We start from the raw sequence: 26,675 nt of genomic DNA, 5'->3' as shown, positions 1-26,675 counted from the left end.
ATGACTGAATGTCTTATTTGTCCAGGCCTTTCCACTTATAACTTCTGTCGCAGTTCCCTGCCACATCCGTACCACTCTTCAGTTCCCCACAGCAATCTTTATGGCTCATTTCTCATACACTAAGAAAAATGTTGCCTTGGAGAGTGACCTGCTCCTTTTCTTCTGCTGCTGCCTTACCTGTAGTACAGCTGGCTTGACAGAAGCTACACTGAGGACATCATCAATCTGACGGCTGTTGAAATTGGATAATCCAATAGCCTTCACAAGGCCTTTTGCAACCAGCTTCTCCATGGCTTTCCAAGTTTCTTTGTAGTCAATGTCATCATAACGCATTGTGCCATCAGGGTTCTTGGGGAACAGGTTGTCTCCCCGTCTATTAAGCAACAGATAGCAATAAAATTAAGCCCACTGGAAACAAGTTAATGCAAATTTCAAGAGATCCAGTGTAGAAATGGCATTACTTTCTTCCCATTTTACTATTTCCACTTACTGTTTAAACAACTGGTTTATACATAGCAAGTACCTGATTTAAATACTGGGGGCATCAGTTGCTTGGGCAAGACATCTTGAACAAGAAGAAGCCAGCATGGTATAGTGGTTAGAATTCTAGACTAATATACAACAGACCCAATTTTTTCATTCCAACTCTACCATGGAAGCTTGCTGGGTGTCCTTGGGCCAGTCACACATACTCAGTCTTACCTAGAGATGTAAAATTTTCAGAAATTTTGAACTCATTGGGAGGGGGGGGGGTTGTGTCCCCTCCCCCTATTCTCCCTCCAGAAATCTTGGGAAAATTGAAATATGCAATACTTTCCTATTAAACCTAAACCTCTCTTACTGATTGAATCATATAAAATAGACTATAACTTAGTCATCATATTAAGTCATACTATTTGTAGAATTTATGAAGTATAACTGTTGTCATTTTCTGTAAGAAAAACTGAAAGTATACCCGATACAAGGGAAACAGCGGCAAACTACTATACCCTATGCTTCCATAGCATATATTTCTCTAATTTTAGCCATCTGAGATGCAGGAATACATAAATGTTGAAGGCTGAAAACAAGTTCTGTAGTAACATAAGAAGGTATATTATTTGACCAGAAACTCAGGGTTACAATAGACAAATATTAAGCTAAATTTTAGTTGTTTTTTATATGCTGCTTACAATCACCCTCCCTGCCTCTCCCCACAACAGATACCCTGTGAGGTTGGTAGGGCTTTGAGAGCTCTGATGGAACTGCTATGATAACAGCTCTAACAGGAATTCTGATTTCTGCAAGTGTGATTGCTGATCTCGCCACAGTCTTCACTTGCAGTTGTGTTTTCAAGCTCCCCACTGACACTCACTCAAAGGCATGTGGCCAGTGCATGAGGTAAAGGTCCAAGTAGTCCACCTTCAGATCCTCCAGGGATTTCTTTAAGGCTGGCTCCACATCTTCCGGGTGATGCTTGGTATTCCATAACTTTGATGTCACAAACAGTTCTTCCCTCTTAACAGGCTTTTAGAAACAACAGTGTGGAATAGAGAAATTATAAATATTTAAATGTTTTCTGATCACAGTAAAGGATGTGTGGATAACTCTGAAGGCAGAAAAAGCCCTCTAACTCAGCATTAAGGATTTCAAGTCAACATTCAAAAGTATTTTCCACATTTTTAAGTGATCATTTCAGAAAACTACACAATGTGCTGTTTGTTATCTACCAAATTAATTAAAATAATATGCAGGTCATGTGAATTGCACAGAAACTGCAGATGTTGTTCATCCGCGGAGCAGATCTTTATGTGCCATCTCCATTGCAGTCATATGAAATGAGGTTTTATTTTCTGCTCTAAGGTAAGTAAGAAATGTGCCAGTTAACACATTTCCAGGGGTAGCATAGCAACTTAATCGCCTTAAAGCTGTGTCCCATGGAAATATTTTGCAGCAGCAAAAAAGCCAAACTACTACAGCATGGATAGAATTCCAAGCCAGCAAAAGTCTGCAGCACAGAAGGGGCTAAACTTTTGTTTGTAATGCAGCTGCAGTTATAACAGTAATGATTACAGTAATTTCTTTGTTATCAGAACTAAGATAGAAGTGACCTATGTATAATCGCATATCAGATGCATTCTATATACATTTCCATATTTTTCTTTACCTTGTCAGCCCCAACAGATTCCAGGAAAGCTTCACCAATCTCTGCCTCATTGCTGTAAGCTGTAGCACAATCAATGTGTCTGTAGCCTACACTAAGGGCATACTTTACTGCCTCCTTGACCTGAAAGCATAAACATAGAGGATCAGTGTATCAGAAACTATCAAGAGATGTTTTGTTTTAGCTAAAAGGTTTGTTCTGAATCTACAACTAACAGCAATATGAATATCAAGATTTCCTAACTGCCTTTGTCTGTATGTGGTTGGAAAGTGCACAGATAAGAGAAAGCAGAGGTGAGAGAAGCTCACAGGGTGTTTACAGTAAATGGACAATCAGAAGATAAATATTCTTTTGAAAGCTTTTTTGGGATTCCCACATAATTTGGTAAAAGAACGGATGGGAAAGGACACAAAAATAAAGAATCAAGATAGCAGGCCCAATGAACAACCAGCACAGAGCTGGAAATAAGAATAAACAAATGGGTTATAATATTTCATGTCCTTGCAAAAACAAGATATATATTAGCAATCATTCATTGAGAGATTTCAAGGCTACATAAACAGTCAAAGTATAGTTAGATGCTCCTTCATCTCATAAAGCTCTTGCATTATATTTTTGAAAAGCAAGGGAGATAACATCCTTTGCCCACCCCCCCACCCCCAGATGAGAAGCTCTACTCACTATCAAATTTAATTTCCGTTTCATTTTGGGTGCCTAGGCACTAGATAAAAGAGTCTCATAATCTCTCTGGTGGAGCTTGGTCTGTTTGGCATGGAGAGGAGATGACTGAGAGGGAATCTGATAACCATCTTCAAGTATTTAAAAGGGTGCCATATGGAGGATGGAGCAGAATTGTTCTCTCTTGCCCCAGAGGGACAGACCAGAACCAATGGGATGCAATTAATTCAAAAGAAATTCTGCCTAAACATCTTGAAGAAGTTCCTGACAGAGTGGTTTCTCAGTGGAACAGGCTTCTTTGGGAGGTGGTGGGTTCTCCACCTTTGGAAATTTTTAAGCAGAGGCTGGGTAGCCATCTGACGGAGAGGCTGATTCTGTGAAGGTTCAAGGGGGTGGCAGATTATAGCGGTTTATTGTATTTATTTTGATTTACATTCTTTCCCACTTGGACTCAAAGTGGGCATACTCAGAAAATTGTCCTTGTGATCTTCAGGAATCCACATTTCATGCTATATTCCATAGGGTCATGGAGCTATACCTCTATACAAGTATTTACTGCAGTAACCTCAGCGTTAATGCTATGCCTCAGTGATAATGCTATGTTGAAGGATATGTACATTTATTAACCAATTCATCTACTAGCAAAATGGTCAATAAGTTTACATTTTAGTTAACATTCCATATAACGAAGCTGAACAGGAACGTGCCATCCTGGCACATTTCATGTCACAGAATCATAGTGTTGAAAAGTACCTCCAGGGTCACCTAGTCCAACCCCTTGCAGAAAGCAGGAAATTTACAACTACCTGCTCACCCACAGTGACCCCAATTACATGTCCAAATGATGTTCCCCACAAAAACAAAATCCCTGGTCAGTGTGGTCTGGAGGAAATTTGCCTTCTGACTCCAAAATGTTGATCAGCCTTTCCCTGGCCGTATAAGAAAGGGCCACAAGAGCCAACTCAGACACAATCCCTTCTGCCCACCCACGTACAATCTACCTAAGTTTATAAAATCAGCATTTCTGTCAGGTGTCTAAGAGGCAAATACCCCCAGGATTCCTAGATGTTTGGCACTTTCAAAATTCTTCTTAGAGCAATGATCCTGGATAGCTTTGCACTACTTACATCTGGCATTGATCCATAACGAGTTATGATAAAATGTTTAAAGATACACCTCATGTACAAAGGTCTTTGTGGGCATGTTTCTAAACTTTAAAAAAATAATAAATGATGTTAAAATTAGATGAATGTTCCGAAGATTGTATAGCTACTGTGGTAGGAACGAATCCAATGGCCTGATTCTATATCCCATTGTGCTAAAAAGAACTGCATCAGCAGATGACAGAAGTGCCTGATCAGATGCATTTATATTACTCAAACCCAGTACTGGATTAGGTACTACAACAGCAGCTGCCCTTGGCACTACAGTGCCAGGAAGAGCTTTGTGGTAATCAGATTGAGTAGAAAGAAAGGAGGAATGGATAGACTTCATTACTATAAAATTGAACAGTATTATAAGGGCTAGTTTGGCTCAACAGTCATTTGAAGAAACAGGAAACAAAAATGCAAGAAAAAAGGGGGAGGCACAGAGAAGGTTAACATTTGCACCATCACTGTTCTTTGAGATGGTTACCACATATGACTGAATTTATCAATTCTATCTCAGGCTTAATGCCAAGAACGTTATTGTTCTCTTATCACTTTCATCTTGTTTCCAGAACAACACCCAAGAAAAACATCTCCATACCCCATGGGATGGGCAGGGAAAAACAAACACTTATCTGAACTGAACTGCCATGCAAAACTGAAGACAGAAAAAGAAAGGCTCTGTAAGAAGTTTGTGCCATAAGGACCATATTATATAAATTGGATTTTTTTTCTAGCTAGGGGACTAATACATGAGAGCACAAAGGTGGATTAGAACTAGCTGTGCAAGACAAATATCTTACTAACCTTAAAAAGGACTTAAGTGAAATAATACCTAACAAAAACATTCCGCTGTATAATTGGGTTCTGGAGGAACATTGAAGAATCATGCATATATATTCTAAAATAACGTATTTCTTTATATCTGTGTCAGGGAGAATCCAGCCTCCCCTTCTCCTGGATATCCCCTGCTTCCAAACCTGAATGCTCACAGCCACATAGCAGCCAGTTGTTCAGTAGCAGATGGCCCTTTAAGATGCAGCTGGCTAGTCAATGACCGCTGGCCCTTTGGGAGCCAGACCTGACAGTCAGCTGTTGGGTGGCTCTACCGTTGGGGTGGGAAAGGGGAGCAACCAGCTGGAAAGGCTACCATTGATCTCTAATGGGCATAGTCACACTCCATAGGTTACTGGCCATGCTAGGCTAGAGCCTTGAAAAGATTTCAGAGAGGAGGCTGAAGAGAGCACACCAGTCCCAGCTCAAAAGGGAGCAGAGCTAGGGCCTGGAGATCTCCCAGAATTACAGTTTATTTCCAGACTATGGAGATCAGTTCCCCTGGAGAAAACGGATGCTTTGGAGAATGGACTCTATGGCATTGTAGCCCACTGAGGACCCTGTCCTCTCCAGGTACCATCTCCAAAGCTTCAGGAGCTTCCCATCCTGGACCTGGCAACCCTATTCCCCATTCCCTGTTGGTGCCTGGGGAGGGAGGGCACCCTATCCAGGGGAAAGGTTTAATTGTTTAACTCCCACCATCACCCCTTCAATCTGAGGCCAAGGGAATCCCTTCCTTCATCCAAATTAAACCCTGGTACACAACTATTATGGCCTGGAACCTGACAACCTGCAGAAGGATTTCTTTGTTACAGATCAAGAATGGAACTGAATGCATGTAGACGCCAAAACAGGGTTGTTAAATTTTACTGGCTATGTTCCTGTGCCTTTAGCACTATTACAATATACAAAAATTAAACTATCTCTCAAGGCTCTCTGGCTTCACAGCCCATTTATTACCTGTTTACACAGCACTTTTGATCTCTTAAAGAGGAGCCCATCACAGGGCATAGTACTCTGCAATCACCAACTCCAAAGGAGGCCCACTAAACTATTATGGATTAATGGCCTTGCAACTTGATTAAAATTACAGTAAAGCAGTTGATACCACTACAGAGTCACTCTGGATTGAATGGGAAAATAAAAAAGAGGTTAAAATTACTAGCACACATATGTTCTGTATGTTCATTGACTCAGTCCTCTTCACCAAGGCTCTTCCCTATACATTTGTTCTTGGGACAGGATGGTTATATTGAAGGCAGACAAATGGAAATCTACTCACTCAATGGATAACTAACCTATAAAATTCACTACCATGAGATGTAGCAATGGCCACCAGTTTAGCTGACTAAAGGGATTAGGCAATACAAGGATAGATATTAACTCTTATTCACAATGATTAGATGGAATCTCCATGTTTAGAGACATCTGGTTGTCCCCTGTATGAAACAAGATGATGAAGAGTTGGTTTTTATACCGCACTTTTCACTACCCGAAGGAAGTCTTAAAGAGACTTACAAACGCCTTCCCTTCCTCTCCCTGATCAGATGCATTTATATGAGGTAGGGGGGGTTGAGGTAGGGGGGGCTGAGAGAGAACAGCCCTATGAGAACTATACCAGCCCAAGGTCACCCAGCTGGCTGCATGTGGAGGACTGGGAAATCAAACCCAACTCTCCAGATGAGAATCCACTGTTCTTAACCACTATACTATGCTAGGCTATCCAGCATTTCTCTTATGATCTTATAGCAAAAAAAATTATCTGCTGCCTGAACTGCCCACCAAATTTAAGGAATTGTAGGACAAGAAGCTGTAAGAGTTTGCTGAACAGCAACCGAAAGGTTCTGTCAAGAAGTGGTGCTGAAAGCAAGCACAAGCCTCATCCTGTACTCACCAATAAGGGCAAAGGAGTCCCCTTCCCACACAAATACTGTTCAGCAGCTTCTTGTACTTCATGTCCCATGTTTCACCAGCCACATAACTAGCAAGGAGTCTGTGGGTCTGGAATCTTTACCAGGGGAGGGGGTAGGAATTAAGTAACCTGACAATCCTACAATGTTTACTCAGAAGTAAGCCACAAACTGTTCAATGGGGTTGCTTCTCAAGTGTGCAGCCTAGGAGAATTAGTGAAAAAGATTAACATTGCAGGAAAAACATCAAAAGTTTTCTAAGAATAATTACATAATTTTACTTACAGGTTTAAAAGATGGGTTTCCAACTGTACTTAAAAATAACTGTGATTAGCACATTCCTAGCCTACCATTAAACAGGATTAAGTATCATGACTCAAATGTCATACCTGGAGAACCATTAAAGAGTTCTGACCACCTTGGGGGAAGGGCATCACTTGGATTGTGCATCTATGTGCGTGATTGGTGGGTATTGACTTAAAAAAACAAGTCTTGGGCCAGCTAATGATGCAAATGTATTGTCACACCATGATGGAGACAGAGGACTATGGAAAAGAGGAGGGCATGCGCCCACAGGACAATTGTAATAAAAAACATTACGTCAGCCCAGGGCCTACTGTTCTTGGCCATGTAATATCTGTCTTTTGCCCAAACTCAGAATTTGTGCATTTTTTTATACAGAACTTGAATGGTAAGAACTTAATTCTAAATTCCCACCCCCATCCAATACAGAACTTACCTGTCCAGCATCACTCTTCCAAGTACCCAATCCTACAAGAGGCATCTTTTGGCCAGTGGGAAGCAAAACATAGCTGGATTCAGAAGACATCTTTACCTAATGCAAATATGATTTTAAAAATTAACTAGGTTGCTACTATATATCATAGAACAGATATTACAGTAGACATATTTGTACAAGTGGGGAAAGCAAGAAACTTGTGTGGAGGTTTATCCCCCCTTTGCTTCTTTCCCTCTCCCTCCTCTAACCATCTTCCTCTCTCTTCCTCATCCCCTTTCTATCAAACCATCTCTATTCCTTGCCCATCACATTCTCTGTCAGTCTTCCCCTTCTGTTTCTCCCTTTCCCCATACCTGTCAACCCGCCCCTTTGTTTTGCTCCTTTCTGTCAATCTACCCCTGTATTTTTCCTCTCCCCTGGTCTGACAATCCCTCCTCTTTCTTCCTCCTTCCCCTTCTTTTCAATATTCTCTTCCCCCATCTCTATCTCCCTGCTTACCTTAACTTACCAGCCACACCAATGGTGTCTGGGAGCTGCTCTGGGCCCAAAGCAGCTTCCAGCATCCACCGGCACAGTAGCTAAGCCTGGGGCTGCTCCTGGCATCCACTGCAGCTAGCTCTGAAGAAGGTGAGTCTATCAAAGGGTGTATGATTTCAGATTTTTCTGCAAGCCTAAGAAGTCCTCTAAGTTTGCAGGAAAATCTATTGAGTGGCACCAGTCCTTCGATTTAGATATCCACACACAGGGGCTGTACTTAATGCCACTGTCCCTGATAGTTTCATTCATACACATGTAAAAAACTTGAAAGTACTATTCTGTTACTAGCATTACTGGCACACTGTGTAACCCACCGTTAGGCTCCATGAGAAAGGCAGACTATAAATAAAGTAAACAGATCAATTAGTATTAGTATTCATATTTATGATACTCATTTGATAAGTAAATTAATATTTTTTAATGCAGAAAGTCTCTTGAGTACTGGAAACATTCCCCTCTCTTCTGTTGTGGGCCTACTTAGAAGCTTGATGATTTGAGCTGTCTTCATGGATACTTCTTCATGAGATGTGGGGAATGAGTCCCATAAGGAAGCTGCTTCCATATCCCAGTCAGCTAGTTGTGGTGGTTCATATTAGCAAACAATTACAGAAGCTTTATAAAGACAACTAAGGAAATATAGCTGATCTGCCAAAATCCAAGATTTCCACAATAGCCTGTCATCCTGTCACAAAGCAAGACGTTTTGCAATTTTATTGCTCCATACTAAGCAATTTATACATCAAGAATAATTCTTCAGATACTAGTTAATTGGGTGAAACAGCACTTCCTTTTATTGTTCTAAACCTACTGCTCAATAATTTCATTAAGTGCCCATCTTGTATTGTGAGAAAGGAAGAAAAGTACATCTTTCTCTACCTTCTCTATCCCATACATAATTTTGTCACCCCCTCAGTCATTGTTTATCCAAGTCAAAGAGCCCAAACCCTAACCCCTTTAACCTTTCTTTAAGCCAAAGAACCCTAACCTCTTTAACCTTTCTGTTCCAACCCCTTAAACATTTTAGTTGCCCCTTTTTGCCCCTTTTCCAATGCTATAATATCTTTCAGGTGTGGTGACCAGAACTGTACACAATATGCCAAATGAGGTTGCACCATAGGTTTATACAGGGGCATTATGATACTGGCTGATTGGTTTTCTGTTCCCTTCCTAATAAACCCCAGCATAGTAGTTGCCTTTTTTATTGTCATCACACACTGAGTAAACATTTTCAGCAATAAACAAACAAAATTCTAAAACCTATCTCCTGGTCAGTTACCACCACTTTGGACCTCATCATCATGTATTTATTTAAATTCTACTTTAAAACCTTTTTGATTTTTAGCACCAGCAGTCAGTGGAGGCCATCTCTTTTGTACAGGTTGCTTGTTCCAAAAAGCATCTCAGTGCCTAACAAATGTAAACCCTTCCTCCTTATACCATCGTTTCATCCTAATTTGTGCCTACCTAGCTGTAGAAAATGCAGCACTTCTGAGAAGGCTACCTTGGGGGTTCCTAGCCTTCAGTCTCCTGCCTGCCATTCTACATTTTTTCTTCAGGACCACATAAAATACATTTCTCCACAAGGTTGGTGCCAGCATGTACCATGGCCACTGGCTCCTTCCCAGGACTGTACACCAGCTTATCTAGACCATATGTCATACCTGTTATAGAATCATAGAATAATAGAGTTGGAAGGGACCTCATGGGTCATCTAGTCCAACCCCCTGCACTATGCAGGACACTCACATTCCAATTGCTCATCTACTGTAATCTGCCACCCCTTTGCCTTCACAGAATTAGCCTCTCCGTCAGATGGCTATCTAGCATCTGTTTAAAAATTTCCAAAGATGGAGAACCCACCACCTCCCGAGGAAGTCTGTTCCACTGAGAAACCGCTCTAACTGTAAGGAACTATCTTTGCACCAAGCAGGCAAGTCACCATGGAGTGAATATGCAGGTTTCCAAACCATCTATCTTTAAGCCTAAGAATCAAATCACCAAGTACAAGGACACCCCTGCGGTTGTTCATGAAGTGGATTCTAGCCAGGGATTCTGAGGTTTTTTGGGGGGAGGGGGACAAAATTTGGGAATGGAATCGGCATCACTGTGGGTAGGCAGGTAGTTGTGAATTTCCTGCATTCTGCAGGGGGTTAGACTAGATGACCCTGCAAGCCCATTCCAACTCTATGATTATATGAAGTAGAATCTCTTTTTGCTATGCTCTTGTAATCATAACTTCCCATCTTACATACAACATCCAGGTAGTGCAGTGAAGTTGCTATCATTGCACAGCTACGTAGTAAATCATTGCAATTTTTTCCATAACGTATTTAATGCGCTATAACAACATTAAAGGGCTTTACGCACCGGGATCTTTGTAGCAAATTGGTCACTGAATGAAAAATCGCCATTTAAAATAGTGGAATTCGTCGTTATGCATACCTGCCTTTGTAGTGGAATCCAGTTGCGTTTTGTAGCGTTTCCCACAGGCTTCCGGTCTCGGCAGAAATCGCTAGAAAGGAAGCGCTATTGCCGAGCTCGTCCCGCCCCTGGCCGTCAAGCAGCCAATGGGCAGCCGTTAGCATGCTCCCAAACAGCCCCTTTCCCTTTAAGAAAGGGTTTTTTTTTAAAAAAAACAGACCCATTGCAACGAATCTGTGTTAATTCGTTGCAACGGAGAGACCCATTCAGCTGCCTGGTGTGTTTGAGCTGTCGTTTGATCGTTGCCACGCTCCCTCCGAGTGAAAAAAAAAATCCCCCCCCCCTCACGGGCCCGATTTTCGGCTGAATGAATGTGTAAAAAATAAAGGGAAAATACATCAGCAAATGGGCTTCTCTGTTCTTTGTGCTTAGTTACTGAAGGGGAGGGACTGAAGCCGGGGAAGCCTCTAAACTGGAAGAGGCTCGCTGGTGCGTTTATCCCCGCTCGCTCAGAGAAAAAAAAATGGCGATCGCTTCACCGGAAGATCAGAGAAGAGAGCCAGGGGGGGGGACTTTATAGAAACCGCAACAATGTTAACGCACAGGTCTTTTTCGCTAGTGTTGCAGATTGGTTGCAGGAGTGTATCGCTTTCCGGAGGGTGAATCCACTTTTGGGGATTTCCCTGAAAGCGCTACAAGGAAGCGCTTTTTGCAGATTGGTTTCAGGTGTGTGGCAGATTGTTGACGACGTTGTGCATAACAGCAAATCAGTAGCGTTTTCAATTGGCAACCATTGTGCTATTTTGAAGGCGTGCAAAAAGCTCCTAAGAATTAGTGCCATTTCTCATTGTGTAGTTTCCAGGAAGAAATCTTTAATTAGAAATGGAGAGCATGAAAGCTTTTAGCTAGAGATAGTACAAAGAAGGATGCAGCTTTATTGGGAGGACAGTTATATAAACTACTTCTAGGAATTAGATTCAGGGTTAGAAGATTTGGTACTTTAAAAAAAAATGCAGACTAAGGAACATAAGAAGATCAATTCCTATTTTAAACAATAATAAAGGTCCTGGGGAAACTACCTCTGATATGGGATTGGCTTCAATGGTTCAACATCTTCCAACATACTGATCTTCCATCATAATTTCACATGTAGCTAAATTTGGAAAAGACATAACTGAGCAATGCCAAAAGGACTGTGTGTAGAACGACATTCACATAAAGTTTAGGATGTGGCTGCTCTTCAATTCACTTTTTTATTTATGTTATAGGAGTATAATACTCCATCCCTTTCAGTACGTACTGTATAAAACACAGCATCATAATATTACGGTTCAATCCCAAGGTTTTTTCTGCAGAACTCAATGACACTACATTTAATAGGATTTATTCCTAGGGAAGTGTGCAGGATTGGCTCTCTATTTACGTACTATATTTGTTTCAGGAGATTTTGATTATATACAGCAGAAATTGGTGAAGTGTCTTGCAACATATTCCTATGGAAGCAGCATTGTGACAGGAAATACATGCAGAAGTTCCAGTTCCTGTCCACTTCCTCAGCTTTTGCTGGATCAGCCGTTTAGCAGCATCCCATTAAACAGCTTCCTAAATTAAATACAACCTTCACCAGATAATTGCCCTGACCATATCTCAGGTTAGCCCAATCTCATCAAATATCAGAAGCCCAGATTAGTATTGGGGAGACCTCCAAGCAACACCAATTGCTTGAATTCTAGGGGATTGATTGGCTGTTTTGACAAAGGATTATCATTGGCTGTATTTGGTTATGACACGGGCTACTGATGTAACAGAATTGATTTTTGCTATATATTCCCTGTCATGTAAGAAGATCATAGTCTGACGACGAGTGCTTGCACTCGAAAGCTCACACCCTGAATAAATCTTTGTTGGTCTTAAAGGTTCTACTGGACTCTGATTTTATTGTGCTACTTCAGACCAACACGGCTACCCATTTGAATCTATCCTCTTTACTGGGTGTTGTATGTCTCAAGAAGGAAAAACTTTCTCCAGATTATTGTCAAACTCTGACTGTAATAAAGACTTCAATTTTAGAATATAGGAGTTGAAAAAGTTTGTAGTGAGCCCAATTATGAGCATTACTAGGGGCAAAGCCCGTTGTCTCCAAGAATACAACGGGCGCTAGAGCTTGACAGTGGGAAGAGGAAGGGGAGGAGTTGTCCAGTCTGTAAGGGCATGGGGTTGTCATGTGTGTTGGGTGGGAGGTTGTGGTGGCATGGTGGCAAATGAGGACATGGGTGTGGAGATATGGGTGTCAAGAACCTGTGGTGTGGAATGTTCGTTGATTGTGGGAGAGGACTGAATTTTGGGAATTGTGGCATAGTGGTTACAGATGAGCTTTCCAGAGCCATGTCCTCAGATATGTGAAGGGAAAATCAGACTGGAGACTCTTGTTAGGGGAAGATTACATGGCAACCAATTCCCCCCAGTTCAGCGTCATTTCTCTTCTTGTGTGAATTAGGCCACGTTCACCAAAATGCCCCTCTGCCATAATACACATAGGGTAGTCACAGTACACAGGTGTCCACCCTGTTCCTTCTGTCTCCCATATTTTCACTGTTGGTAAAATGTTATGTGCCCACATGCTTCTTTCATGGTTGCTCCTTAGAAGAACGGATTTTTGTACCCTATTGCTTACTACCCAAAGGAGTCTCAAAGCGGTTTAAAAACACCTTTTCCATTTGTCTCTCCACAATAGTCAACCTGTGAGGTATGTAGGGTTGTGAGAGATCTGAGAGAACTGGGAATGAGCCGCAGTGACCCAGCAGGCCTCAGGTGTCTCAAAGCATTTTCCAATCGTCTTCCCTTTCTCTCCCCATAGCAGACTCCCCATGAGGGAGGTGGGGTAGCGAGCCTCACAGGGAAGCTGGCAACCCTAAGAGGAAGACTGTCTGTGCACAGCAGTCTTGACCTTAGTAAGGTTTTTAATACTGTTTTTTTTATTTGCCAGGCCAAGGTTATTTGCCAGTTACTATTTCAGTTACGATGTGTCTCCAGACATTTACTTGTTCTCTATTTAGTTTCAGGCTCTAAATATTTATTTAGATCTTCCTGCACTTTCCAGACTCACAGGACTGATGCTGGTCTGCCTGTCTGCGCCCCAGAATACAAACAGTTGCTGATAAGGGCTGGCTATAACCCATAGGCCAGGAGGGACACTCCTGCACCACTCCCTACCAACTGCAGGCAAAAATGGCTCATTTGAAGGCTGGACTCTGAGGCTTTGTACGATTTTGAAGTCCCACCTCCAAACCTCCAGGAATATTTCCAACCCAGGGGTAGCCAACCTACAGGTGTGGCCTGGAGAGCTCCTGGAATTACAGCTCACCTGCAGAGTATAAAGATCAGCTCCCCAGGCAGAAAGGGCTACTTTGGACAGGGTTGTGGTAGAGAAGAAACATTTAAGGCTTCCCACACAGGTTGTTGTTGAATTGAAAGACTTGAGGCCTACTGCACAGGGTTGTTGTGCAGATGAAACAGGGGACAAAAGAGCCAGCTTCCTCTGCAGAATAACGCAGTGCAGTGGCCTCAAATCAGCAGAGAGTTGCAAAGAAGAAAGACACATGGCTTGGCTGTGTCTAACCTCCCGGCAGAGCAGTATTTTAAGTGAGAAGGGGCTTTTCTGTGGCCTCCCTGTCAGCCAACTGTTTGGCAGAAGGGGAAAGTCTCCCCCCCCCTCAAAAGGAAGGCCCTCGGGTTCCCCTGCGTTGCTCTTGGAAAGGCCTCCTTCCCTCAGTCAGGGCCTGTCAGAGGCTCCTTCCCAGCAGGCCTGAAGGGGGGAGGGGGAGCACTCTGCAGCCTCCTGCCAGCTCTGTCAGGGTTCGGAGGCAATTTGCAATTGGACTTGACACTTAGGGCAGCCTTGGGGCGAAAAGGGCTGGCACAGCCTGTCCAAGCCTCTGTTCTCATCCCCCTTGACAGCCCTACTGACCTCCTCTCCCTTTGGTGGTCAGGGGCAGACTGGCAGCCAGACTGGGCTGGGTGAATGGAATTTTGGTCTGTCCTGGTGAGGGGCCAATAGGAAGGCACTTTGCGCGCCTCCCCATTGGCTGCTTGGCGGCTCCTGATTGGGCCCTCTGAGTTTTTATCCTGGACAGGGCCCGCCCTAACTCCTCCCCAGGTGGCCTTACTCTTTTATTTAATAGGACCCTGTCCTATTTAAAGATAATTGGTTCATTGTTTAGATCATGCTCATAGATCAAGCTTTAGTCCTTATATTTTTAAGCTTCATACTGCATATTTACAATACTGTTTCATTCAGGGAGATTTACTACATAGCTGTGCAACTTCATTCAGACGCATCTCACTGAATTATTTGCTCTTTATAGTGACATACTAAGTACATTTGCTAAGAAGAAAATACAAATGGATTCATTGGGACTTAGTAGCATTGGAAATTTTAGTCTCATTATTGTTACAAGTTAATTTGCTGGCACTGAAGTAGAGGCATAGATACTTGCTTTATTGAATCAATGCACAAAGGTCCAAAACCAATACAATCTGTATTTCCCAAATGATATCTACTGTCATGCCATGTATAAGGATTTTCTCTGGCTTTCAGCAAAGATATAAAATATTCTCACAACTTACACCTAGCCAACCACAGATTCTGAATGGTATGACTCAGCAAAGTATTAAATCCAGTTCTGCAACTTAGCTGTGACACATTAATCATGAATGCAAACCTTTAATCCATGGGCAAGTAATCAAATATAATAAGTAACTTGATACCAATAGTCTCATACTGCTTCACCTGACAGAGCCTTTATTATGAATCAGGATTACTCCCACAGCAGTAAAACATAAAAGAATAAATAGAATATAACATATATATGCATCGAAACATGGGTTGTCTTGCCTTCATTTGTATTCTTGCAATGAATCATCAGTGCAGTACTCTTGTAGGAGTGATACTAATCAAAGTAACATTATGATCTGAAGACAATGGGATAATTTCTGTATTTGGTCTAGGCAGTGTCCATATTTTTTTTCTTTTGTACTACATTGCTTCCAGATATTTATCATATTACAATTTATATCAATACTATTAAGGCTTTTTCCATTTTACAGATAGGAAGTAGAAACTTTTAGTAACCTGGTCAACAGCAGCAAATAAATCTAGTTGATTATAAAGAGATCAGGACCACTATGTCAACGTCAAAATCTGAAACAATTGGGCCAAATTAATTCAAGTTGTTTGTTTGGAAATCCTTGGAAAACATGAGTTACAGCACAGATTTGAAGTGACATGAGAAAATCGCTACTTGTTGAAATATGAAAAATAGCATTTATTCATACTTTTGAATTCACAGAACTGAGCCAGATGCCTTGCCAACATTTATAACTTAACTCAGTTTACAATTAGACTCCTTGAAGTACATGCAAATCAAGTTACATTTCAAGAATATAAAAGTTCAACTTTAGTTTCTTTCACAGCAACATCTTTAAGTCTAATGCTACTAAAAGAAATAAATGCAAATAAAAAGTAAGAGTCTAGAGGCATATATCATGGCATAAACCTTCATTAGTACCTGACAGAATAAGCCATATCTCATGAAAGTTTAAGCCACCATTAATGGGTTAGTCTTTACTGTGTAAGAAGGCTGTTGCTTTAATTGCCTTCAGTGGCTGATCTCCTTCCTCCGGGATCATGGACAGAGGGTTGCAATAGGAGAGAGAACATCGGACCGCCAATAACTTACTTGTGGAGTCCCACAGGGAGCGGTCCTCTCTCCTATCCTATTCAACATCTTCATGTGCCTTCTCACACAACTGGTACAGAAGTTTGGGCTGGGTTGCCATCAGTATGCAGATGACACCCAGCTCTTCCTCCTGTTGGATGGCCGCCCTGACTCTCCCCCAGAAACGTTAGCCAGCTGCCTGGAAGCAGTGACGAGATGGCTCAAGCAGAGTCGCCTGAAGCTCAATCCTTCAAAGACGGAGGTCCTGTGGCTGGGTAAGAAGGGCCCATGTGAGGAAGCGCGCCTGCCCACCCTGGATGGCGTAGAGCTTACTACGGCTCACTCCGCCAAGAACCTGGGTGTGATCCTGGATGCTTCCCTCACAATGGAAGCCCAGATCACGAAGGAAGCACAGCTGGCATTCTTCCATCTCCACCAAGCCAAGCTACTAGTGCCCTACTTGGCCCCAGAAGACCTAGCCACAGTGATCCACGCGACGGTCACCTCCAGGCTGGATGTCTGTAACTCGCTCTACACAGGCCTACCCTTAGCCTTGACCCGGAAACTACAGCTGGTCCAAAATGCAGCGGTCAGGATCATCACAGCGACACCGTGGAGATCCCACATCTGGCCCATACTACATCAATTGCAATGGTTGCCAGTTGAATTCTGGATCAGGTTAAAGGTTCTGGTAATTACTTTCAAGGCCATACGCGGTCAGGGCCCAGTGTACCTGAGGGACCGCCTCCCTGCCTATGCCCCCAAAAGAGCTTTACGCTCCGCCGCCACCAACCGGCTAATGGTCCCTGGCCCAAAAGAAGTTTGCTGGCCTCGATTCTCTGTCCTGGCCCCCACCTGGTGGAACGAGCTCCCAGAGGAGATCAGGGCCCTGACGGGACTAAAACAGTTCCACAGGGCGTGCAAAAGGGAGGTCTTCCACCAGGCATTTGGCTGAGGCCAGGCCAACCAACCAACATCTGCAGGGCCCCTGCCCCTCCCCTCCCCCCCCCAGAAACCCACTAAGACTCCTGGACATGTTTGAGTTACGACTGTTTATGTTATGATACACAGTTATGTTATACTGTAACCCGGTTTATCAATTAATAATATTGTTATTATATGTATGGTTTCATGTATAGTTTCAGTTATACGTAAACCTCTCTGAGCCTTTGGGGAGGGTGGTATAAATAAATAAACAAACAAACAAACAAACAAACAGTGACTAATTAAACTCTGAAGGAAAAGTGAATCATTACTCTACTCTCCTAATTAGGGGATGGCTACTATTTACTCCATAGTTTGTATGCAAGCAACCCCAAGCTTTACCCATGAGTGGAGTAAATATATATATTCCCTATGATTCATATGGTGCAGAATATCCCTCAAAACCTTCATTTCAACATACAGAAGAAACTGCACACCAATCCTAAACTGAAGAACATAATCATTCATTTACCCATTAATTAAAATACATGGGTTGTCCATTCATATCATTGAGACATAACCAAGCATTTGTCAAATGTCATGGTCAACACATTAATCAGTAGCAGGAGATTATGAGTCACAAGAATCTCCTGCAAAAGTGACAATTACACCAATTCCATAAAACATAACCAAGTATCTGTAAATAGATGCACATTTAATTTTTGATACACGGCCAAATAAACCAGCTTTTGTTATACGGAACGAGCTCACAGTTTGCCACAATTGTTGGTAAAGCCCGATCCTACGCAGAAGTAAATGCTACTTATTCCTGTGCGGCTTACTTGCAAGGAAGCATGCATCCACACAGAAGTCGGAGATTCTTACTTCCTAGCCTGAGGACCAGTGAACAAATTTGAAACCACGTTGCACTTACAAACTAACAGTTGCACAAAGCTTAGCTTTGCACTGAATCGTTTTTCTTTTATTAATCTTGTTTAAGGATCCCTTCCCGGACCAACCAACTTTTACAGCGAAATCTAACGTACAAGAAAGAGCACAGCACGTCTCCCGAATCACACGCAGTCCTGCTTTTCTTTCTACTCCACACCTGACTTTGCAAAAACCTCGCTGACGCAAATCAAGCTCTCCCAGATTACTTAACTTTGGGAAATCCACATAAGATCACTCACTACTTGCCCGGACTCTCCCTTTTCTTAGCAGGGTTCAAGCTGCAGGCACAAGCCCCTCGCCTCCGATTTTAAGATTTCCGTTTCCGGGTTGATATTTAACTGCAAACTGTTCTTCGGATTTTTCCAGTCCACGTGGGCTAGTAGAGGGGGGGGGGAGTTAACCTTAAGTGCCGTATTTCTCCTATTATTAATACATGAGCTAAGGCAGCCACGACGTTTCTAAGGGTTTCTCTGTATTGTTTGTTCCAGAACTCGCGGCGCGAGGACTCGTGGAAGATTTGGATGGCAACTTCAATTATTAGACTGTTTCAGCTTGCAGTTTTTAATGTTAAAGACAAATTGTATTAACTTTGAAAGCTGCCTAGTGAGCGTCAGAGAGGAGCAGATTCCTGCAGTTCCATCTCATTCAGGGCCAATCCCTACCCACTCTCGGGATTCAGTCTGACAGCCAGCGTTGTGTGTGTCCAATGCTGTCATCTCACAGCCGACTTATAGCGACCCCACAGGCTTTTCGAGGCAAGAGAGCTTCGGAGCAGGTTCCTCACTGACTGCCTCTGACTGCATTCCTTCCTGGTCTTCCAGCCAAATACTAACCAGATCAGGCGACGCAAGTTGGGCCACAACAAAGTTTAAATGAACAAAATAGCCCCGGAAAGAGCTCCTGACTGCAGCTGGACAGGGGAGGGGAGATGGGGTGTTGACTCCAATTAATAGCCATCTTTTAATGTGCTGGGGTTTTTTCCAGGTTGGGCTGTTTTAGCTAGTTTGGTGTAGTGGTTAGTAGTGCGGACTTCTAAATCCAGCATGCCAGGTTCAATTCTGCACTCCCCCACATGCAGCCAGGTGGGTGACGCTGGGCTCACCACAGCACTGATAAAACTGTTCTGGCCGAGCAGGGATATCAGGGCTCTCTAAGCCTCACCCACCTCACAGGGTGTCTGTTGTGGGGAAAAGAAAGGGAAGGCAACTGTAAGCTGCTTTGAGCCTCCTTCAGGTAGAGAAAAGCGGCATATAAGAACCAACTCTTATTATTTTATTGTAAACTGCCGCGAGTCTTTGAAAGCGGTGGTATATAAGTCAAAATATAAATAAATAATAATGCCCCCTAATGTGAGCAGGCTTTCTCAACCAGAATTTTGTGAAACCCTGGGGTTTCTTGACAGCCCAGGAAGGGTTTTCTGAATGGGTGGAAGTTAAGTTTTTTATATATTTAAAAAAATAGTTAGACATTTGTTATGTAGGTGATATGACAATATATGGTCATGTCGATCAATTTTTCTTCCTCCCAAAATGGCCAATGATGGGTCTGGAGACAGTGGGAAGGGAGGCGTGTACACAACAACCATATTCTGCAGGGTTGCACCACTTCTGAAGAATGTTTCAGGGTTTCTCAATGGTAAAAAGGTTGAGAAAGGCTGGCCTGGAGTGATCAAGGTAGTTACAGAACTATGTCTAACTATCTGTTGGAATTAGGAGTATACACCTCCACATCTCTACAATTACCAAGATAAGGGGACAGACAAAGGTTATGCAGTGCTTCAAGGCTTTCCCACTACCCCAGCTATTGCAGTATAGCTGGAAGGTCCAGAGATGCACATTTCATGGATGCCATTAAGCCAAACAAGCATTTAAAGAAGCAAACTTATGCTTTAGGGAAGAACCCAGACACAAATAGTTCCTCTAGCAATTCTGAACTGCATAACTCGTCATTGAGTATCCTCACTGTAAGTATCTGGGTGCAAGGAAAATTTCAAGCCTTCCTGGGCATACTAACTCTCAGAAGGCCATGCCTTTGTATATCTTTCTCTTAAGTGTCCATTTCATATGGTAGCTCTGTGATGATTGCCAAGGTACAGGACCCATTGACACACACTCTCCTATGCAATTCAATTGCCCTCAGGTAACTCAAAGGCACAGGTACTTAGAAAAGGATCTCTTAATGCCTGGAACCTCTATCGGACAATAGATGGTCATAACTATCTTGGAACTACTTCTCTATGTACACTTTTAGTGAGTGCTTCATGCCTAAAATTGACAGTTCATCAGCGTGCTCGTCAGTATCCCCATGGACAGGGCACTCCATCACCCCAGTCTGATGGGCACTCCAAAAGGGAGGGGCAACAACATCGGCATTCTGTTGGATCTGACTGTGGTATCAGCATGTCTGAAAACATTATGTTGTTCACAAAAGTTAATAATTAGTATGAGCAGTTAATAAACGACACTCTACAAACCAGTGATGTGGTAATTAGCATATCAAATTAGAACTGGGGAAACCCAGGTCCTGATCCCCACTAAGCTATGAAGCTCATGGGGTGTGATTTTCAGATGGACTCACTCTCAGTATAACCTACCTGGCATGTAAGACAGACCTTGGAGGGAAAATGCCCTGTCCCTTTACTGTGATGTTGTTTCTTTTCATGTTATGGAAAGCTTCATGTCAGGCTATATAGAAGCTAAAAAAATAGAAATAAAAAATAAATTTCCACACATTCAAGGTCTAGTTATTTTTCCCCCTTAGAAGTATATATGCCACCCTAAGGTCTTTCATCAAAAGGCAAGTAAAAGTGCAATTAAAGTTTTTTTTTAACTAGCTATCTACATGGCCTTCATTGGGTGCATCAAAGTTTGCCCAGGCTCTAAGACACATAATATAGCTCTGTGAAGCAACTCACAGACACCACCCTGGTTTCTTTATATGCTTCCATAGGTGATATATTATACATATAAATCTTTGAAATAATAAATCCCTATTAATAGATGATCTGTTACTTGCCATGCCATGTAGGATTCTGCTGTTGATTGACTGATCTCTTATTTGCTTTTTGCCCAGAGCAGCATTTTACATTGCTGAGTTTCAGCTGTATTTTCCAAATCCATCTAAAATAAAGTAAAAACAAAACTTTCTACAGATGGCAACATAATATATCATGTGTTATTGCATTTTCAAGGATTAAATGCAAACTTTAGGGAGTACTTCTTGTAGCATCATCTGCAAAAGAAGCCCTACTGGATTAAATCATGGATGCTTCTTGTCCAGTATCTCTCCCCCTCATACTATGCATGCTTACTCAGAACTAAGCCTCACGCCATTCAATGGGGCTTAATTGTTATTCATAGGAGCCCACCCAGTTTAGTGGGGCTTTCTTACAAGTAAACATACACAGATTACTATCCTCTGCATATTACTTCTATGTTTCTTCACTTCTTCTCCTGGATCTTAGAACTGAGTGTTATTACTTGCATTAAATTGCTCTTTTAGGGGTTTTTTCCCTATGATACTGACTGTAACATCAACAATATTTTCTCCAGAATTAGCCTATTAAACAAGTTGATGGCCCAGACAAATAATTCATATACCTTGGAAAAAGCAACAAAATAAATTAAATTCTCATCCTTGCACGAGAATAATCTGACATGTTCCTCTGAACAACAAATATGTCAGTCATATCTTGAATATTTACATGAAATTCTCTACAATGTCAGCTAAAACATCACTTACATTTTACTAAATTTGTCATGTCACAGGAATCCTCATCAGGGAATGAGAAGCCTTTTATTCTCAATAAATAACTGTTGTGTCAGATAAAAATTAATCATACAACACTTTTTCATATGTGCCTAGCTATACTTTAATCCTGATCAACATTCTGTACAGGATGCTGGAATGAAAATTTAATAGATTCTATTTAAGAAACTGGCCTAATTTTAGCCAAGGTGATGTTACAGATATGGCTATGATCTGTATATCAGTTCTGTGTTTGAAAGCAATAAGGTTTACAGAATTCAAAACCAGAAGTGAACATTGATGATACATCAAGATAGGACACAGCACACTGTAGCTATACTCTGAATTAAGGTGAAGGTAAAGGTATCCCCTGTGCAAGCACTGGATCATGTCTGACCCTTGGGGTGACGCCCTCTAGCGTTTTCATGGCAGACTCAATACGGGGTGGTTTGCCAGTGTCTTCCCCAGTCATTACCGTTTACCCCCCAGCAAGCAAGCTGGGTACTCTTTTTCCTTACCTCGGAAGGATGGAAGGCTAAGTCAACCAGCCTCATGGCCTCAGACTGCATGTCTGCTGCCTTACCACTGCGCCACAAGAGGCTCTTATTCTGAATTACTCTGAATTACTCTGAATTAATACTCTGGATTAATGCAAGGTATTTTGTAAGTACAATCAATTTATGTCTTCCTTATCTGTTTCTGCCTGCTTTCTCCACAGACCAACTTCATCCTTATGTTCTACTGATGATATTCTGTGAGGCTTTCTTACGAGGGAGTCATTGCCACTGCAATAAAATAGAAATACTGACTCACTCTTCAAGACTGGAGACTTGGGGTCAGGTGTTATTTGCTTCCAGAATTGCTTTATTGTTCCATCTTCATTATAGCCTTCATTATATTTCATTTGGCCCAAATCCAGTAATTTTCTTAAGGTACAGAAGCAAATCCCCAGTTGGGCACTCACATGATTTCTCCTGCAAGGAGGTCTGTCTTTTAGGATTAAAATAACTGAGAGATGCCTCAGAGAAATTTTGCATTAGAAAGAGAGGAGTGCAAAAATTGATTAAAGAATCTCTGGGAAGCAACATCTGCTGAGAGAATGGATGACGTTATAAGTAACAGAGAGGGCAAAATAATTAATTATAAAATAGGAGGAATATTAGATTATTCAATTATAGTTGTAGCGGAGGGAGACATTGGTGTCATCATTACTCACTGTAAATTATCTTTTTTGCTTACTAGCAGAGATACCAGCTTGAGTCTGTTGACTAACTACATTTATGGATGAAAAGATAGATATTTTCTCTAGTAACAAACTGGAGGTTTTTTTTCATGAAGTAGTTATGCCATTATTTTTTACAACTATTGTTCAAATAGTGTCTTGCTATGTGTTTATCTTCATACTTGTAACCATTAACTGAACATAAACTTCTGGCTTCTGTTATGTTTAAAGAAACAATATAACCTTCTGTGATCTTTTGGCAATTGAGTCAGTGAAGAACAAAATAAGAACACAAACAAATGCATAGCAAAGTAAATTGGATGATTATAGTGTTTGACTCTTTATTCAGTTATACAGTACAAACGCATGTATGCTTACTCAGAAGTAAGTTCACTATGGTTGCAATCTTAAGAACACTTTCTTGGGAGAAAGCATCATTTAATAAAATGGAACTGACTTCCAAGTAGATCTGCTTGGGTTTGCTCAGTAATTTGGGACTTATTCCCAAGTATATCTGGAAGTTTACTGACTTGCAGGCTTATTGGTTTCCATCTAACAAAAGTGACTTGCATTTTATTTGAATCAATGAGACTTCTGTTGCTCACAATTAATCTGTGGTTAAAGTATCAAATAGAACCTTGGTAACCCAGGTTGAAATCCCTGCTCCACCTTAGAAACTTGCTGGATGACCTTTAACCAATTATATGATCTCAGCCTAACCTCCTTACAGGGTTGTTGTGAGGATGAAATGGAAATGAAGATAATGATTTACATGTTTTTAGATCCCCATTGGAGAAAAAGGCGGGGTATAAATTAAATAACTTCTTTAAAGTTTTTTTTCCTAAAGCAGGCCAAAGTCAGCAATGGACTTTGGTACTTACTGCATTTGACCTCATAACAATTTGTGCGGCAAATTATTATTGTTCTATCTATTTTTATTATGGGGCACTTGGAGTTTGAACCCAGAGCATTCAATACATTAATTGCCACAGCAAGATTTTGCAGATATTACTCTATCAAATTGACTGCACTGGCTGCTTTGGCTTCCGGTGATGACTTTCTGCATGCAGGGTGTGGAAAGAAATTGATGTTTTTTAGTTTTCTTTATTTTTGCTTTTGTTCTCTACCTGGCAGCACCCCTCATTGAAAAACATTGTCACCGTGCTACTCAAGTGGGAATTGTTAAAATTCTACACAGTGGCTACAGATTACTCTTAGATGATCTAAAGAAGTTTACTGACTGCATTTTATTGAAAACGTATACAATCCGTATACAATGAGCCTCTTGTGGTGCAGACTGGTAAGGCAGCGATATGCTGTCTGGAGCTGTCTGCCCATGAGGTTGGGAGTTCGATCCCAGCAGCCGGCTCAGGGTTGACTCAGCCTTCCATCCTTCCGAGGTCGGTAAAATGAGTACCCAGCTTGCTGGGGGGTAAACGGTAATGACTGGGGAAGGCACTGGCAAACCACCCCGTATTGAGTCTGCCATGAAAACGCTAGAGGGCGTCACCCCAAGGGTCAGACATGACTCGGTGCTTGCACAGGGGATACCTTTACCTTTACCTTTATACAATCCGTGGAATTCAAGTCAGTCCTTATTACAGAGGAAGGATCTCTGTCAAGAAAAGAACCTAAGTGAAAATTTCTTCCCTAATCCACCTTACAGGGTTGTTGTGTGGAACTGTAGATAAAATGAAGGATGTTGTTGGTGAAAAAGTGGGGTAAAAATGTAATAGATGGATTGTACACGGGATTGCAACCTGTGCATATCAGAGAAAATGAGTAACAAGATGGTCTTTTCAACAAAGACTGAAGAAAACCAAGGACTAGGAAGAACCTGCTACAAAGTAAATGATTCAAAGCCTGGCTTCTTCTCTATGGATCTTCAGTATTCAGTTGAAGACATTTAAGAGAGCTACTTCCATCACCTTTCTCTCAGCTTCCTCATCCCCACACTGAGGTAAAAATTTCCCAAGCAGGTACCTTGGCTGTTGCAAAGTTCTTTCCCCAAGCTATAGCATAGCAAGATATAATAACACAAGTGGATAAATGGGTCTGGAGTCAGGTTATTAGAATTATTTTTAACTTTATTAGTGATACTAGTCGTGACCATTAGGTTGAATGGGTAGTTTCATTTAAGTAAGGAATTGAAACAAGATGTAAATTTATAGCATGCCTGTTAAAGCTGGTTCAGTTAAATCCTGATACAGGCCCTGTTCCCAAAGCCTAGAGGTTCTGTTCAGAGCCAATAATTAAACTAATATATAATAACTAGTTTTGCAGAATATTTCCCCCTCATCATGGAGTAACACAGCCTCAGTTCATCTGGGGTCACAGAGTTTTGGCAGATACGTTTATATCCTTGTGTGTTTGTTCTTTTAAAAGCTTAGAAGTACTGTCCAAACAGAAAGGACAGCGAAGGGCTAATTCTTCACAGAAAGCCTTGAGTGACGGTCTGATTGGTTAGCCTCAGTAGAGCAGAGAAAGATTTGAGAGCCGAATGCTGAGGAAGATTCATTCTGAGCTAGAACAGTTCTGCAGGGCCCACTAAAGGGAGCTCTTCCACCAGGCATTTAGGTGAGGCCAGGCATAACCAACAACATCTGCAGGGCCCCTGCTCCCTCCTTCCCAGAAATCCATCAATGCGTTCTGCTCCTCGACCTGTTCGCACTGTTACCATTGTTACAATGACCAGTTAATAGTATTAATATTATGGTTATCTATATGTTATGGATTGTTTCTTGTATTGTTTTCTACGTTTTGTGTAAACCACCCTGAGCCTCCAGGGAGGGCGGTTTATAAATGTAATAAATAAATAAATAAATAGCCTGTATAACATATGAAATATTTTTCTTGCATTTACCAGAGATGAAAAACACTTAGCATTTGTACTTGCCGGGTATTAGAGATCCAAAACTGGGGCTATTTCTCTGCTCCTGTGTATATGTGCCTTATATGTGTGTGTGTGTGTGTGTGTGTGCACGGAGAGAGCAGTTGGTAAAAAAATGCTGCAGAGGGTAAGCAGGTCCTTTCTATAGCCTACTGTGGTAGCCTCCTGCCGTGTCCTTCTCCAGTCGCCCACCACTGGGCCTGCCACCTTTGTAGCTTGTTCCACTGTAAAGGATTATGAAGGGAATACAGGATAGAACTTTGGATCTGCACTGATATGGGTGGACAACACCTGCCAATCTGTTTTCCAATCCTGGTAGCGTTTTTGTGCGCGGAAACAAGTGCACCTGTTTGGGGGCTATGGTGGTATTAGCCTACATAAAAAGAGGAAAATGATTGTACCCTAGTTACCAAAGGGCTGTAAAACTGCAACATTAATCATATCAGTGCTGTGCAAATGTTAACAGTTTCCACCAGAACCTTGCTATTTTATGGCCTGTGAATTTTGCAAGATCCTGTCCTATGTAGGGTGGCCAATTGCCTGTCCATTGAACAGAGGCTTACTGTTATTACTGAGTGATACTTATTTCAATGCCATGAAAAGCTTTCAGCTGTTCTTTCCCATGCATGAAGCCTCTGCTAAAGATAAATAATATCTTCCCCAGACCTGTTGGCAACTCTTCTCCTATGGATATAAAATGGTACTGCATTGTTGCACTCAATGCAAATAATGTATGCTGAGAGTGGATTACCACCAAGACTGCTGTCGCACAACCACTTCAATTTGTTTGCATGGGTTCCCCTTCTCCATTCCA

At 41.8% G+C, this 26,675-nt stretch overlaps 1 protein-coding gene across 7 annotated transcripts in view; it reads right to left on the bottom strand.

The window, feature by feature from the left end:
- The window catches only part of AKR1A1 (aldo-keto reductase family 1 member A1), a 30,427-nt gene extending 12,047 nt beyond the window's left edge, over positions 1 to 18,380 (bottom strand). The window contains exons 1-6 of one of the 7 annotated variants that reach the window (XM_077333976.1): positions 18,215 to 18,244; positions 8,304 to 8,330; positions 7,453 to 7,548; positions 2,147 to 2,266; positions 1,355 to 1,506; positions 178 to 373 (exon numbers count right to left, since the gene is read on the bottom strand). In XM_077333976.1, the coding sequence (XP_077190091.1) occupies positions 178 to 373; positions 1,355 to 1,506; positions 2,147 to 2,266; positions 7,453 to 7,548; positions 8,304 to 8,330; positions 18,215 to 18,229 (606 nt within the window). In that variant the 5' untranslated portion in view covers positions 18,230 to 18,244. Of the gene's footprint in view, positions 1 to 177; positions 374 to 1,354; positions 1,507 to 2,146; positions 2,267 to 7,452; positions 7,551 to 8,303; positions 8,331 to 17,893; positions 17,927 to 18,097 lie in introns of those variants that run through there. The other 6 variants (XM_077333978.1, XM_077333981.1, XM_077333979.1 and 3 more) reach the window with 6 other exon arrangements.
- Positions 18,381 to 26,675: the final 8,295 nt, after the last annotated feature.

The sequence above is a fragment of the Paroedura picta genome, chromosome 4, assembly GCF_049243985.1.
Source record: "Paroedura picta isolate Pp20150507F chromosome 4, Ppicta_v3.0, whole genome shotgun sequence".
NCBI lineage: Eukaryota > Metazoa > Chordata > Lepidosauria > Squamata > Gekkonidae > Paroedura > Paroedura picta.
This window is presented reverse-complemented; position numbering and strand designations above follow the sequence as displayed.